This window comes from Phalacrocorax carbo, chromosome 14, assembly GCF_963921805.1.
Source record: "Phalacrocorax carbo chromosome 14, bPhaCar2.1, whole genome shotgun sequence".
Lineage (NCBI taxonomy): Eukaryota > Metazoa > Chordata > Aves > Suliformes > Phalacrocoracidae > Phalacrocorax > Phalacrocorax carbo.
Window position 1 is genome coordinate 8,694,799 of NC_087526.1, and position 13,067 is coordinate 8,707,865.

Sequence of the window (13,067 nt, forward strand, 5' to 3'; positions counted from 1 at the left end):
CGGGGGGGCTGAGGACTCCCCACGCCCTGGGTGCTGAGAGTCGGGCGACGGTGCCCGTGCGGTGGCATTTGCACACCAGGGTGTGGGCTCTTGCCACCCAGGGTGTGGGGACTGCCGCCCTGCACAAAGCCCAGTGCAATGGAGACTGGTCACCTCGGAGCGCCTTGGCTGATGCTGGGAGTGGTTTGGGTTGTTTAGTTTGTTTCGGGTTGTTTTTTTTTTTTGGCTCGAGGTTGAACTTTCTGCAGCTGGGTTGCACTTCGTCAGACAGCGAAAGGAATGGAAAACGAAAGTGATGCTGACGAACAGAAAGGAAACCGGGGTGCTTTGCCCCTCCTGGTAGCCCTTTATAAGCAGAGGCTGTTCGGCTCCTCGGCTGACGCGGGGGCCTGGCCGGGCTGTGGACCGGTGCTGCCGCCGTGCTGCTTAGTTTTCTCTTTATTATTCCTTGGAGGCACCGAATCGGTACCGCCGCTCCCGGGCGCTGGACCGAGCTGAGTGCGGGGAAGCCCCGACCCTCGGCGGGTGAGCAGCAGCCGGCGGCCCCGGGAGCATCCCCTCGGCGCTGGGGGGCTGCGGGGGCGCGGGGGGCTTGGCGGGGCGGGCGGGGAGGCTCGTCCCGCGATGCGGGGGGGGGCGGGATACGACGGGACCGGGGTGGGAAACTGGTAGTCCCCGCTACACCCCACCCCACCCCCCCGCCCCGCTGTCGCCGCCGCCCGGTGCCGGCTCCCCCCGGTGCCGGCGGGCGGGGCGGGGCCGCCGTGATGCAATTTCCGCGAAGTCCGGCCCCGGTTTGAATGCGGGGAGGCCCCAGAACCGAAACTGCCGGCGGCGGCGAGTCCCCGGGTCCCCCCCCTGCCCGGCCGCGGCAGCGGTGAGAGCGACGCGGGGGGCTGCAAGGGCGGGGGTAGGGGGTGCGGAGAGCCCTGGGGTGTTGCAGGGTGCTGGGTGCTGCAGGGCTCGGGGTGCTCCCGGTAGCCCTGCAGCGTGCTTTGGGGTGCTGCACGGTGTTGGAGTGCTTCAGGACGAGGCAGGGTGCTCAGCCCGCTCAGCCTCCCCCGTCTGCTCCCGCCCCAGCTCGCAGCATCCCTGCCCGCGCTGGAGCCCCTTCGGGAGAGGAGGGGGAAGGAGGGTCAGGATGAAGGATTTGGGGTGCAAAGCCCCGCGCTGGAGGGCAGGGAGCACCCGGGCTGGCAGGGGTGTGCGGTGCCGCCTCCGGCGAGCAATCCCCAGCAGTCCTCCTTTCTCTGCTGCTACTTCTGAGCCCCAGGGATGTGGTCTTGGAGCTCCCAGTGAACTTTTTTATAGTTGGGTAAGGCAAATGCAGTAGCTGAGGCTGCAGGTGCCTGGAGGCTGCACACAAACCGGGGGGGTCGTGCCCACCTGACTCTGGCAATGGTGTCACGGCTGTCACTTCACAACAGCCAGGCTGGCAGGACTGTGCCAGCTGTCCGGGCAGGATGTGGAGTGAAATGTCTTTTTGAAAAAGGCTGGGGAAAGGAGGGGCCCCAGGAACTTCTGAGGCTGGTTTTGCCCAGGAAGGAAACGCTGGAGGGGCTGTGGCTTCTATGCTAGGAGGATAACTGCAGGCAATGGGGTGGCATGGGTCAGCACCTGCGGTGTAGCTCTTCTACCAGGGCCAAACCCTTCCACCCAGCCTAGATGCACTGTTTGCACACAGGGTGCTGGGGGATGCTGTGCTGGTCTTGCACTACTGCTCCGGGCACTCGCAGCCGAGAGGAAAAATTCCTTGGGTTTCCAAGTCCGGTGCTCAGCTGGGACTGATCACCGGGGTGTGGGGCCGTGGTCCCCTGAAGCGCGTGGTCCCCTGGACATGCCGTTGGCCTGTCCCTGTCCCCGCAGAGGGCTGTCCCAGCACTCTGACCCACGTCACTTGTTCTGATCGAGGGGCACTTGGCTCACTCCACTGTAGTGTGTTGCCTAATCTCTTGTCAATAATTAATTGAGACAAGACCTGACAAAAAGGCCATCTTCCTTCCAGTGGGCAGGGATGGCAGAGGGGTGTGGAGCGGCAGGACGCTGCCACGGAGCCATGATGAATGTTTCTCTGCCACGGCCATGCTTCAACTCGCCATTTCCAGGGAAACATGATTATCCCTGGCATCAGCACAGCTCTGCCAGGCACCTGATGGGGGACAATGCTCAGACATAGCGTGGCCCAGCCCTGACCCGAAGCGTCTTCCTGAGCACAGAGGAAATGCCATCAGCGAGGTGATGGTGTGGTTTGGTTTGCAAATAATGCTCTGTGGCTTGCTGGTAAATATTCCTCTCAATCAGCTCCCACCTTCCTTGGGGCACTTGGATTTTGCCCTGTTGACATCAGAGTTTTGTTATCAGTAGGACAGCTATCTTATGGTGCACCTTTCCAAGCTTTCTTGTGCCCTGCATCTTTCCTCTGCCCAGGCTTGGATTGCAAAAGTTCCTGTAGCTTTTTCCTTTTTTCTTTCTTTTCTGCTATAAGATGGTTGTAGAGAGAAAAAGGCTTTAATTTGGCTTCAGTGCTGGTGCTGCACAGAGACTTTAAGAGGGGTTTGCACTTCCCCTTCCTCTTCCCTCCCATCTTCAGAGCATGTTCTGGCAACTTGCTTAAAATCAAACACTTTCTTTAAAAAGTGAACAGCAAGGGAATTGACCCTTTAAAGGTGGACTATTCCCTCTTAGCTTTTTCAAACTGATAAGCCCTGCCTAGGTACAGATACCAGTAACAGCCCAGCTCTCCTGTATGGTCTTTTTGGGTAGTTCTTAAAATGTTTAGCCAAGCGGGTCAGTGTTGTTGCTGCTGCAGTATCGCGAGTCCTCTGGGCTCACTGGCTGTGGCCGTGCTGGGATGAGGAAGCTCGGCTCCTACTCCAAGGAGATGAGTGCTAGCGATCAGATTTTGTCCTCTCTCATGTGTATTACTGAGGTATTTTGGAGTTTTCACCAGTGATAGCATTGCATAGATGTTGCACAAATCCTGAACATCCTGAGCCTTTCCCAGGAAGGCTTGTGCTAAGGAGACTTCCAGAGGAAGGAAGGTGAAACTACTATCGGAGGGAAACCAGAGTGTTCCCAAAGCCGCAGATGTTAGCCTCAAAATAAGTCCCAGTTCCGCCGGGAGTATGCTGCTCACTCCCGACAGCTTCAAAGGAGCTGAAAGGCTCTCGGAGGCATGCCCTCACGTTCCTCTCTGGATGTTCCTCCTGGCTGTGGTTCAGCAGCAGCCTGGCCACACCAGCCCCTCACTGCCGCGTCTCCCCCTGCCCTCCCTCCTTCCCTGCCTGCTGCCAGCCCCTGCCTTGCCAGACCATGCAGAGCTACTGTGGCAAGCTGAGCCTGCGGCAGCCCGTGTATGTGCCTCTGCCCTGGGGTCCAGTTTAGCTCCAGCTGATTGTGGACCTCCCGGGTAAAGCTGAGTGGGAATGCTCCCTAGTAGCATCATGCTTTGGACAACGACAAACAGTGTCCCCAGACTCTTGCAGGAGGGATATTTGCCCCCCAAAAGGTGCCGGGGTTTCTCCTCCTGCAGCCTGGCATGGGAGCCTGCGGAGCTGTGCTCGGGGCAGTGTGTCTCCCCAAACTGCCGCCTCAGTTCCCAGCAGCCGGGAGTTTTGCAGGTGTTAATGACCCTGTGGGCGTTTGGCAGGAGCAGCCCCTGGGTGCAGGGTCTGCAGCCCCATGCCAGTGCTGCATTGCCTTCGTTGTCTTGCTGGGGATCAGCGGAGCATCCCTTGGTGTCCTTTGGCAGGAGACACAGTGTCCCACTCTTCATCCTGCCTTTTTATTGTGTACAGGTGCTCTCCTATATTTTATTGTTTCTCAGGTTATTTAATTTCAATGCAAAGCATTTTCCCTGCATCAGTCGGCAGTCAGGTAGCATCAAAACCTCTGCTGCAACCCCAATTGTTTTCTGTGGTAGAACCAGAGCAAAGGAAGAGCTCTTGAACCTTGTACAGCAGCTGAGCTGCAGAAATGGTTTTCTTCTGATGACTGTGACCTTGTTACAGTCAGAGGATGGGGATACCCTGGCTCTCTGCTGGCCCAAGCCCCACTCCAGGTTGGGGATGCTCTTCCTTAGCACTTGTGCTGCATTCATGTCCAGCAGCTGTGCTGTTGCTTTGGCCCTGTGTGCCTGCAGGGTGCAGCACGCAGGTGATGCTGCCTGAGCAGGACCACGGTGGGCCCAGCAGATGCTGTGCGTTTGGACAATTTTTAGGAAAGAGGCCAGGCAGAGCCATGGCAGGACTGTGCTGCTCAGGTGGCTATAATTCATGCTTTAAGTAAGGGATGCTAGCCTGCATAGAAGGGCTGCAAGTAAAGGTTTGGAAATGAAGGTGCAGAGATGATTCGGGGTGATTTAGCTCTCGGTGTGGAGAGCCGACAGATTGGCACAGTGACCTGAATCATGCAGAGGAAGAGCTAGCACTGCTGTCGGACTCTTCCACAGAGTCTCGCAGCTTACTGAAACAGAAACTAGCAGTCTGCCCAGTGCCAGGCTCCCTGCCAGACCTTAAGAGATAAATAGGGCTGGTGTTTATCCGCCAAGCATGTGTCCAACCTGATGCATGGCAGAGAAGTAGGATTAGGTGATTTTTCCTAGCTCAGCAGTGGGTGGGTGCTGTGGCACTGGGATGGGATGTGAGGAGCTCACTAACGGTGAGCTGGGAGGACAGGAGGTGCTCCAGCTGCTTTCTGCCTGCAGTCCCGGCTCAGTGCTGCCTAGAGCTTCAGCCAGAGCAGCAGCTTCAGCACCCCCCTGCCCACCTCCCCCAGCACCAACCACCCCATTTATCCCAGAGGTGGGGAAAGGAGTCTTAATTAGAAGTGAAAAGTATTTCTGCTGAAGCTGTGCAAAGTTTGCCTCCCTGCTCTGTTGTCTGCTGGACTGCAGCCGAAAATACTGCTCTTCCCCTGTATCGCTAGAGAGCTGGTCCTTTGTGGCTGCGGGTCAGGAGCCCGAGGTGGATGCTCAGCATGAGGCTGGTGGCTTTGCTTGGCAGCACACCCTGGCCATGGATCCACCCCGGTGTGCTCCCTTCGCCTCGTGGGCCAGCCATGAAACCCTGCAGCATCATTCCCAGGGATGCTCCTGGCCCTCTGGTTACCCAGGAAACTGCTGGCAAATGCCGAGCTGGTGGCCGGGGAGGGCAGGGAATGGTGAGTCACCTTCCTCACTGCTGGAGCCGGAGCTCTCCCAGCCGGATGTTTACCGAGCTATTGGCCAGAGGACATGCCGGCAGGTCCCTGTTCCAGCATGCACATCTCCTGACCTCGGGTGATGCATCCGAGGAGCAAAGAGGGTGGTTGCTTGGTTAATTAATTCCAATTAATCTTTTGTGCCATGGGGGTAGATGGGCTGGAGGTTTGAAGCTGGGTTTCTCCCTCTTGGTGCGGGGCAGCGGTGGGGCTGCCCACCCAGAATGAGGGGAGAGAGCAGGAAAAAGAAAGAGAAAGTTGGCAGAGGCAAACCAAGGCGGGGGAGGCACTGGCAGCGGGAAGAGGAAGTCAGGTCGCCTGGCCATGGTCCAGGAAGAGATTGGTGGCCAGTGTGGGGACCGTGCCAGGCCCTCCAGGGCAGCCTCCGCTGCAGCTGGCTTTCCTGCATTGGGTGGCAAATGCTGATAGACTACAGGCTGTGGCATGCTGGGGACTGAGCTGAGCCCTGCCAAGAGCCCTCGCCGCTCAGCAGCCTGGTCCCTGTGGGACACGGTCCCCTGGTACCTGGGCTGGTGGGTGTACAGAGGTCCATGAGCAGGTGGGGGCAGACCCGAAGCACTTGGGTGCTGAGGGCGGGTGTGTCTGGTGGGTTTGCTTGCTGGGTGAGGATCCTGGCTGCTTGCTGGTGAGAGGGGCCAGGCTGTGCCAGTGCCCCAGCCTGCGCCCAGCCAGGGACCAGCTGATGTTTCCTGCTAAGTCACTTGTTCCTCATTTCTTTGTCAGGCTTTGTGAACTCACACCAATGCCTGGCAGGTACGCAGCGAGGTAGGACACAGCCGCTCCATGGAGCCTTCTCCCGCTGGCATTGCCTTATAAGAACTTCCTGCCATTTAATTTTGCTCTGCTGAAGTCACCACCGAGGATGCCAATGGCGAATGGCCCAGGGGTGCCGCTGGGCAACCTCCAGCAGCATCTGGAGCTGCGCCTGGTCTGCTCTAAGTGCAGCGTGAAGGAGAACGAGACCACCTACCATCTGCGAGAGGTGGAGCACAAGTGCATGTATGAGATCCTCCTCGCCCGCTGCCGCAGACGCCAGAGGACAGCCTGGAAGAAGGTGTTCAGGCGGCCGGGCTTCCCCAACCCAGCCCACTATGCCGTCTGCAGGTATTATGTGGTGGGGCTAGGCTGCAGCAAGCACAAGAGCCAGTGTACGTTTGCCTGGAGCCCAGAGGAGGCCATGGTCTGGAACTTTGAGAGGGAGCAGCAGCTGGAGCGGTGCCGGCTGAAGGCAGCGGTGCTGCAGGCGCAGCTGGGGGGTCACTCTGCTGCCAGCCCCCACTCCGCAGCAAGCGCCGCTGGTGAGATCACCAGCGAGTTTGGGGGGCACTTCCAGGAGATCTGCAAGCGTTGCTTCTTTGGCTGCCCCCAGCGCATCTCGGTGGGCAGCCAGGGCCGGCTCTGTGAGTACCACCGGACCTGGGACCCCCTTCTGGTGCATGTGGTATCGGACAGCCGGAGGAAGCAGCAGTACACTGCCATCCGGCCCTGCCCTGAATTCATGCCAGTCCTCAGCTACTGCAAGTTTGTCTCCAGGGACCAGCCTTGCAGACACACCCCACAACGCTGCCAGTATGCACACAGCGAAGTGGAGATGGCTGTCTGGGAGGCTGAGAGGGAGCACGGCTTGGTTCGCTCTGACCTGTTGCCAGCCTTGGAGACCTGCAACACCAACGGCGAGCCAGAGGTGCCTGTGCCAGTGCACTTCTACTGCCGGGTCTGCCTGGTGACCTTCAGCTCGCAGGAGAGCTTTGAGAGCCACTGCTCCTCCATTGAGCACGTGCAGATGCTCTCAGCTGACACCTCTGTCCAGTGGGTCTACCGTGCACCACCACTCAGGCTGACCAAGTTCTCACTGTGTAGCAGGTAAGGCATCCACCCGGTGCAGCAGGAAAGAGGGCAGGGGCAGCAGGCAGCCGCCAGCTCCCTGTGGACCCCCATGCCACCAGGCATGGGTGGCACCTGGGACACCTCTCTCCTGACAGAGCGGATGTGTGTGAAATGGGGAACAGCTGCACCAAGGCTCATTCTACTGAGGAGCTGCAGGAGTGGATCCAGAGGGTGAAGGTTGCTGTGAAGAAAAAGAAGCAAGCACTGAAGGAAGGGCTCTTGTCCTACCAGGACCGGCTCATTGCAGAGTATCAGAAGTGCTCCAACGAGGTGTTGATTGTGAGTCATGGGCGGCAGGGTGGGAGAGTGCTGGTCCAGAGCATTGCGAGAAGCCTCTTGTGTAAGAGCTCAGGAACAGAACCTACTGCTCACTTTGCTAACGGTGATGCAGAAAGGGATGTTGCATCCCCCTTCCTTCACCCCTTTTGAGACAGCAACGCAAGAGCCTTCTCGGGGTACCTGGCTGCACTGCTCTGCCATGGGTCCTTTCGTTTCCCAAGGCTGCTGCATGGGGACACTGAGCAGCGGTGGGTGAGGACTGAGCATGAGGATTTATTGATGGTCCCCTCTTGGGAAGATGTAGCATAAAGGCAAAGGATGAAGATGGCCCCGTGGAGGCCTCTGCAGTGTGTCCCTGGGATGTTGCCTTCAGTCCTGCTCCTCTTGTGCCTCCCCCACAGATGGCTGAGGATGTCGAGGGTGTCAGAGTTGTGTGTGAGCAGCCCCTGGATGTGCAGTCAGAGGACAGGAGGATGAAATACCGGTGGAATTTTAGGGTCCACTCCCAGGTAAGCCCAGCTCTGCATAGTGGGAGGCTGTGAGCCACTGGCAGCACCTGCTGCTGTGCACAGTCCTTGTCCTTTGGAGTGTTTTGTTTGCTTTTTAAAATTATTATTTCTGCAAGGGGCAGAAGGATAGGGATTTTGGGATGTCCAAATGAGGATGTGGTGGGTATTTGAGAGCAGTTCAGGCTCAGGTGGTGCCTGAGCTGGGACCATGCATGAGGGGTGCAGCCACCATGCCTCCTCTCTGGTCTTGTGTGGTGGGACTGGGGCAGACCAGCTGTTCTCAGCACCTTCTGTTTATCATCACAAATAACAAGATTCAGCTGCTTTCCTGCCCAGGATTTTGTGGGTGTTGGGGGACAGGAGGCTGGGTCTAATTGTCCTCTTCAACATAGGATATTTCCTGTTTACAGCAGACTGCATCAGTTGCTATAACACTGAAACATGAGGTTCTTTAAGACTGTAAAATAATTGCTGTGGAGTTGCACGAGGAATAAGCTCCTCTAAGGAGAATTTCAAGTGCGCCATAGGTCCAGCATGGCATTCAGTTCTTGCAGCAGCTTCCAGTAGGAAATGCCACTGGGAGGACCTCCTCAGCCGCTGGGCTCTTCCCATGGGCTGCCCTCACCATGTCCCTGTCTTCTCAACCGGCAGATGCCTCTGCAGCACGTGGCGCTACTGAAGCGGGAACCTGGAGTCAACTTCTACCTCTCAGGGAATGGGCTTTCCCGGGGCCTCCACTACATTCGGGGGGAGCATGTGGCCACCCTGCCTTCCTCCCCACGCACTGCACTAGTGGAGGTCTGTATGGAGTGCTGCACGCTGGGCATCTTTGAGCAGTGGGTAGTGTTCGACTTCGGCAGACGCCCAGTCCTCATGAAGAAGATCAAGGTGAAGGTGGGCCGGCGGGAGATGCCCCAGCACATCCCCAGCAGCAGGGAGAGCAGCCACCCTGTCAACTTTGTGCGATGGGATAGAGGTAACCGGATCATCATTCCCAGCATGCCAAGGACCAGTGAAGATGTGGATCTGCTGGCCAAGTACAAGCCTCCTGCTCTTGCGCTGGACTACCAGCATGAGGGTGGTGCGACCGTTCCCATCACCCGTCTCAACTATCGTGAGAGGATGCATAGCTTCCTCTTCCGTGAGGAAGAAGCTGAGCAGGCTCTGATTGCCAAGTAAGTGCCAGGCATGGACCCAGAGGGGTTTCTCCTCGCTATGGACCATAGGCCCTTGCTAACCCTGCCCTTGGGACTATGCCACTTTTGAAATCTCTGTCTCTTTTTGACTGGGTCCTGGGGCACCCTCCCAGAAAAATGGAAACCTGCCAAGAAAGATGGCTTGCTGGGTAGTGATAGGAGGGGAAGGGCTGGGTCTTGTCCTGCAGCTGTGGATTAGCTAGAAGCACAGCTTCTGCCTCTGTGTACTGTGGGGGCTGGCGGACCCTCTCTGGGTGTACGTGGCAATCCCTCCTCTGCAGTGGGAAGGGTGGTGGCTGATGAACCAATGGGCCAGTTCTCTGCTGTTCATTCAGGTGTCTTCTCCTTTCAGACTCAACCTGCGGGTCCTCATCTCGCTGACCCCCAGGCTGGAAAGCCTCACTGTGGGGATGAAGTTTGCTGTCTCTGGTGAGCTGTTTGCTGAAGTGCCTACCCCTTATAACCTCTCACCGGACACAGATGAAGGGTATCTGCTAAGCAGGTCTGTGCCCACTGCTTTCCTGGCACTTGACCCACCTGTAGACAATCGGGTTTACGAGGTTAGTGTGGAGCATAAAGCCACCACGGAGAAGACCATCTGGCTACAGATACCAAAGAGATGCTGCTCAGAGCTGAACTTCAAGCCAGACACTTCCTGCAAGGTGGAGATCCAGTTCCAAATCGACCAGCTGCTGTTCCGGCAGTGGCACCAGGCTGTGGACTGCCTGTTGGATGAGAAGCTGGTCCTACCAGATGTTGCCAGTTGCTCTGTCCCATACTCACTTGGGTCACCACAGAAAGGGAATAGCAAGCAGAAACTGGCCATCTCCTTCATCACGGGCCAGGCAACCAGCAGCCGGCAGGTCCCACCTCTTCTCATCTACGGGCCTTTTGGCACAGGGAAGACGTTCACCTTGGCCATGGCCACCATAGAGATCCTCAGGCAGCCCAACACACGGGTGCTGATCTGCACTCACACTAACAGGTTAGTGGGGGGTGAGGGAAGAAGCAACCAGAGTCACGGGCTGAGTCCCTGTGCTGGCCTGTTGCTCACCTGGGGGGATGAGGCGAGCCAGGGTGTACAGAACAGAGCTGAGCTGCCCTTTACTTAGTATGCATTTCAATTACTTGTTTAAATAAATTTATTTTTATTTAATATGTCTTAAACTGCTCTAGCACTTCCTGCTAGGAAGAAACCTGGCATGAGAGGAAGTCTTTGTGGAAGAGGCAGCATATTCCTGCCTCATTATGAAATGGGAATGGGGTTGGAGAGGTAGTTAGTTCTTTCTAGCCTTTACTGTGTACTGGAAGAAGTAGAAAGCTGTTGCCTGACCTTGCTGGGGTAGTATTGTGCTCTACTTGCCCTTGAAGACTATTGTGTTCTGTGCATGCGCCAATTTTTTTACTTTTCCAGGGAGAGTTTGGAGAATAGGAAATGCAGATCTGGTCTGACTGCCATTGAATCTGCCTTCAGAGAAACCAGGCCAAGATATTGTTAAAATTAGAGCAGTTACGCTGAAAAGAGTGTCCACATCTCATCCTGCAGGCTGTTACTGCCTTGGTTTTTAATGTATGATAGATGGGTGACTGCTGATCTTAGCCTGTTTCAGCCTGTCTGGTTGCCCTGAAGCTTCCTCTGCTGATGTTGTGTCACCTGCCCAGGCTGGGAATGGTTAACTGTCAGAGGAGAGGTGTGCTGGGTCATGTCTGTATGACTTGGCCCTAGAGAGAAGCAGGGCCACAGATTTCATTGGGCACATTGCATTTCTCCATACGAGCATCAAGAGATGCCCTAGTCTCGAGTATCAAGTTCTGTTTCTCAAAATAGTCTTGGAATCAGTGGCCGTGTAAACATCGGCTTCTTTGCATGTATGTGAATACCTCCTGTGATGACTGTGTTGCCAGCCAAAGCTGGGGGAGATTTTGGGTGCATGTTGGTGAATGATAATGCACTGGGATGATGGTCACAGCATTGGGAACAGCACTTACAATTCCTTGATAATTTCCCCTTTTGTTCCCCGCCAGTGCTGCTGACATCTACATCCGGGAGTACTTCCATAACTATGTGACCAACGGGCATCCGTGGGCTGTTCCCTTGAGGATTGTATCTGCTGACCGTCCCATCAACCTGACGGACCCCATCACTCAGATGTACTGCTGCCTCTCACCAGACCAGCGCTCCTTCCGGCACCCCACGCAGGCAGAGATTGACAGGCACCACATCATTATTACCACCTCCATGTTATCCAAGAACCTGAAGGTCGCCCCAGGCTACTTCACCCACATCATGATCGATGAGGCTGCTCAGATGCTGGAGTGCGAAGCTTTGGTTCCACTCTCCTATGCCACTTTTGAGACCCGGATTGTCCTTGCTGGGGACCACATGCAGATAACTCCAAAGCTGTTCTGTGTTGGGGATGGACAGTCTGCTCATCACACCCTGTTAAACCGACTCTTTCAGTTTTACCAGAAAGAGAAGCATGATGTGGCCATGAAGAGCAGGATCATCTTCAATGAGAATTATCGTTCCACTGCAGGCATAGTTGAGTTTGTCTCCAAGCACTTCTACATTGACAAAGGCAATGCTATCCAAGCCAGTGGGAACATCCCACGCCATCCCGAAATCTACCCACTCGTGTTCTGCCACGTGTCTGGTGTGGCTGAAAGGGATATGTCCATGATTTCTTGGCACAACGCCTCTGAGATAATACAAGTGATTGAGAAAGTGCAGGAGGTCTATCAGAGGTGGCCAGATGAGTGGGGTGTCCGAGATCTGAAGAGGATCTGTGTGGTCTCTCACGGGATGCAGGTATGTAGGAGAACCACATGTTCCCCACCTGAAGGGTGTATGCACGCACTGCTGACCACCATCTAAACACTCCCTAATAAATGCTGAACTCTCTTTATGATAAACCTGTCTTTTGTGCTAGCAGAAATAGGGAATCTGGGGTCTTGCAAGCCACCACTGTTTTTTCGAGGCGCTCTCCACTTGGGTAGCATGCCATGGGTGGTCAGAGTGGAGATGCCTCATGGTGGGACTGTTGAGTTGAAGATTTCTTTCAGCATCCTTTAGGCAGGTTAACTGTGGGGCAGACTGGGAGCACTGGCTGAAGTCAGCCCAGGACATGTGATTGCTGTCGAGTAAATTTCTTGGGGAATCTGCAGCCAAGAAGGGTAAGGGACCTTGGTGTTGGTTGGGGGATGTTTCTGAGCTGAAACTGTATTCAGTCATGCCTCTTTCTTTCTTACCAGGTTTCTGCAACAAGACAAGAGCTCAGAAAGAAGCAGCTACAAGATGTGGTGGTAGAAAACTACGAAAACTTGCCAGGTTTGTGTCTTGTGCAATAATTAGTCATGCCTGGCTGTGTTTTGAGGTCTTCTGTGTGCGAGGGAGAATTTTTGCAGTCTTGTTGGTGGGCAGGAGAGTCTATCACAGCTACAGCCACTGTGAATGAGCAGGGGGAAGAAGAGATCCTGGGTTGTTAGCAGAGGTATTTCTAGCATCTTAATGTTGTCCTCCTTACTAAAATGCAAAATACTGGCTAATCTCATGGCAAAATACCTCTCTGGGAGGGTGCAGGCAGTGCTGTTAGGCAGAGCTCTCCTGCCCTTCCCCATGGCTCTGCCACCACTGCAGTGAGTGGCCACAGCTCAGGTAGCACTGACTGGGAGGGAGTGCCTGGAAATCCTTGGGCTGATTTCCATCCCTTTCTGGTTGGTAATTCTTTGATTTTTGTCCTTTTCTCAGTGAATAAGATTTCACACTGAATTAAATCTGCACCCAACTGTCAACTTGTTTCAAATGGATGTTGCTTTGTAGGAGGGTGAAAACCCTATAAGTGTGATCCCAGGGACTTGAGGATGTGTGAATCATGTGAAGCCCCAAGTACCAGCAGGGGAGGCTAGTAATAGAAAGGAATTGAAACCAGGATGGCCTGTGGGTACCAGTTGCAGCAACAAATGCAGAACATCTCAC

At 55.5% G+C, this 13,067-nt stretch overlaps 1 protein-coding gene across 2 annotated transcripts in view; it reads left to right on the top strand.

Moving 5' to 3' along the window:
• Positions 1-13,067, top strand: part of HELZ2 (helicase with zinc finger 2) — a 27,479-nt gene continuing 14,412 nt past the window's right edge. Inside the window, exons 1-8 of one of the 2 annotated variants that reach the window (XM_064465480.1) lie at positions 1-525; positions 5,944-7,083; positions 7,203-7,386; positions 7,788-7,895; positions 8,547-9,070; positions 9,444-10,076; positions 11,117-11,900; positions 12,344-12,419. In XM_064465480.1, the coding sequence (XP_064321550.1) occupies positions 6,083-7,083; positions 7,203-7,386; positions 7,788-7,895; positions 8,547-9,070; positions 9,444-10,076; positions 11,117-11,900; positions 12,344-12,419 (3,310 nt within the window). In that variant the 5' untranslated portion in view covers positions 1-525; positions 5,944-6,082. Of the gene's footprint in view, positions 526-696; positions 878-5,943; positions 7,084-7,202; positions 7,387-7,787; positions 7,896-8,546; positions 9,071-9,443; positions 10,077-11,116; positions 11,901-12,343; positions 12,420-13,067 lie in introns of those variants that run through there. The other variant, XM_064465481.1, reaches the window with a different exon arrangement.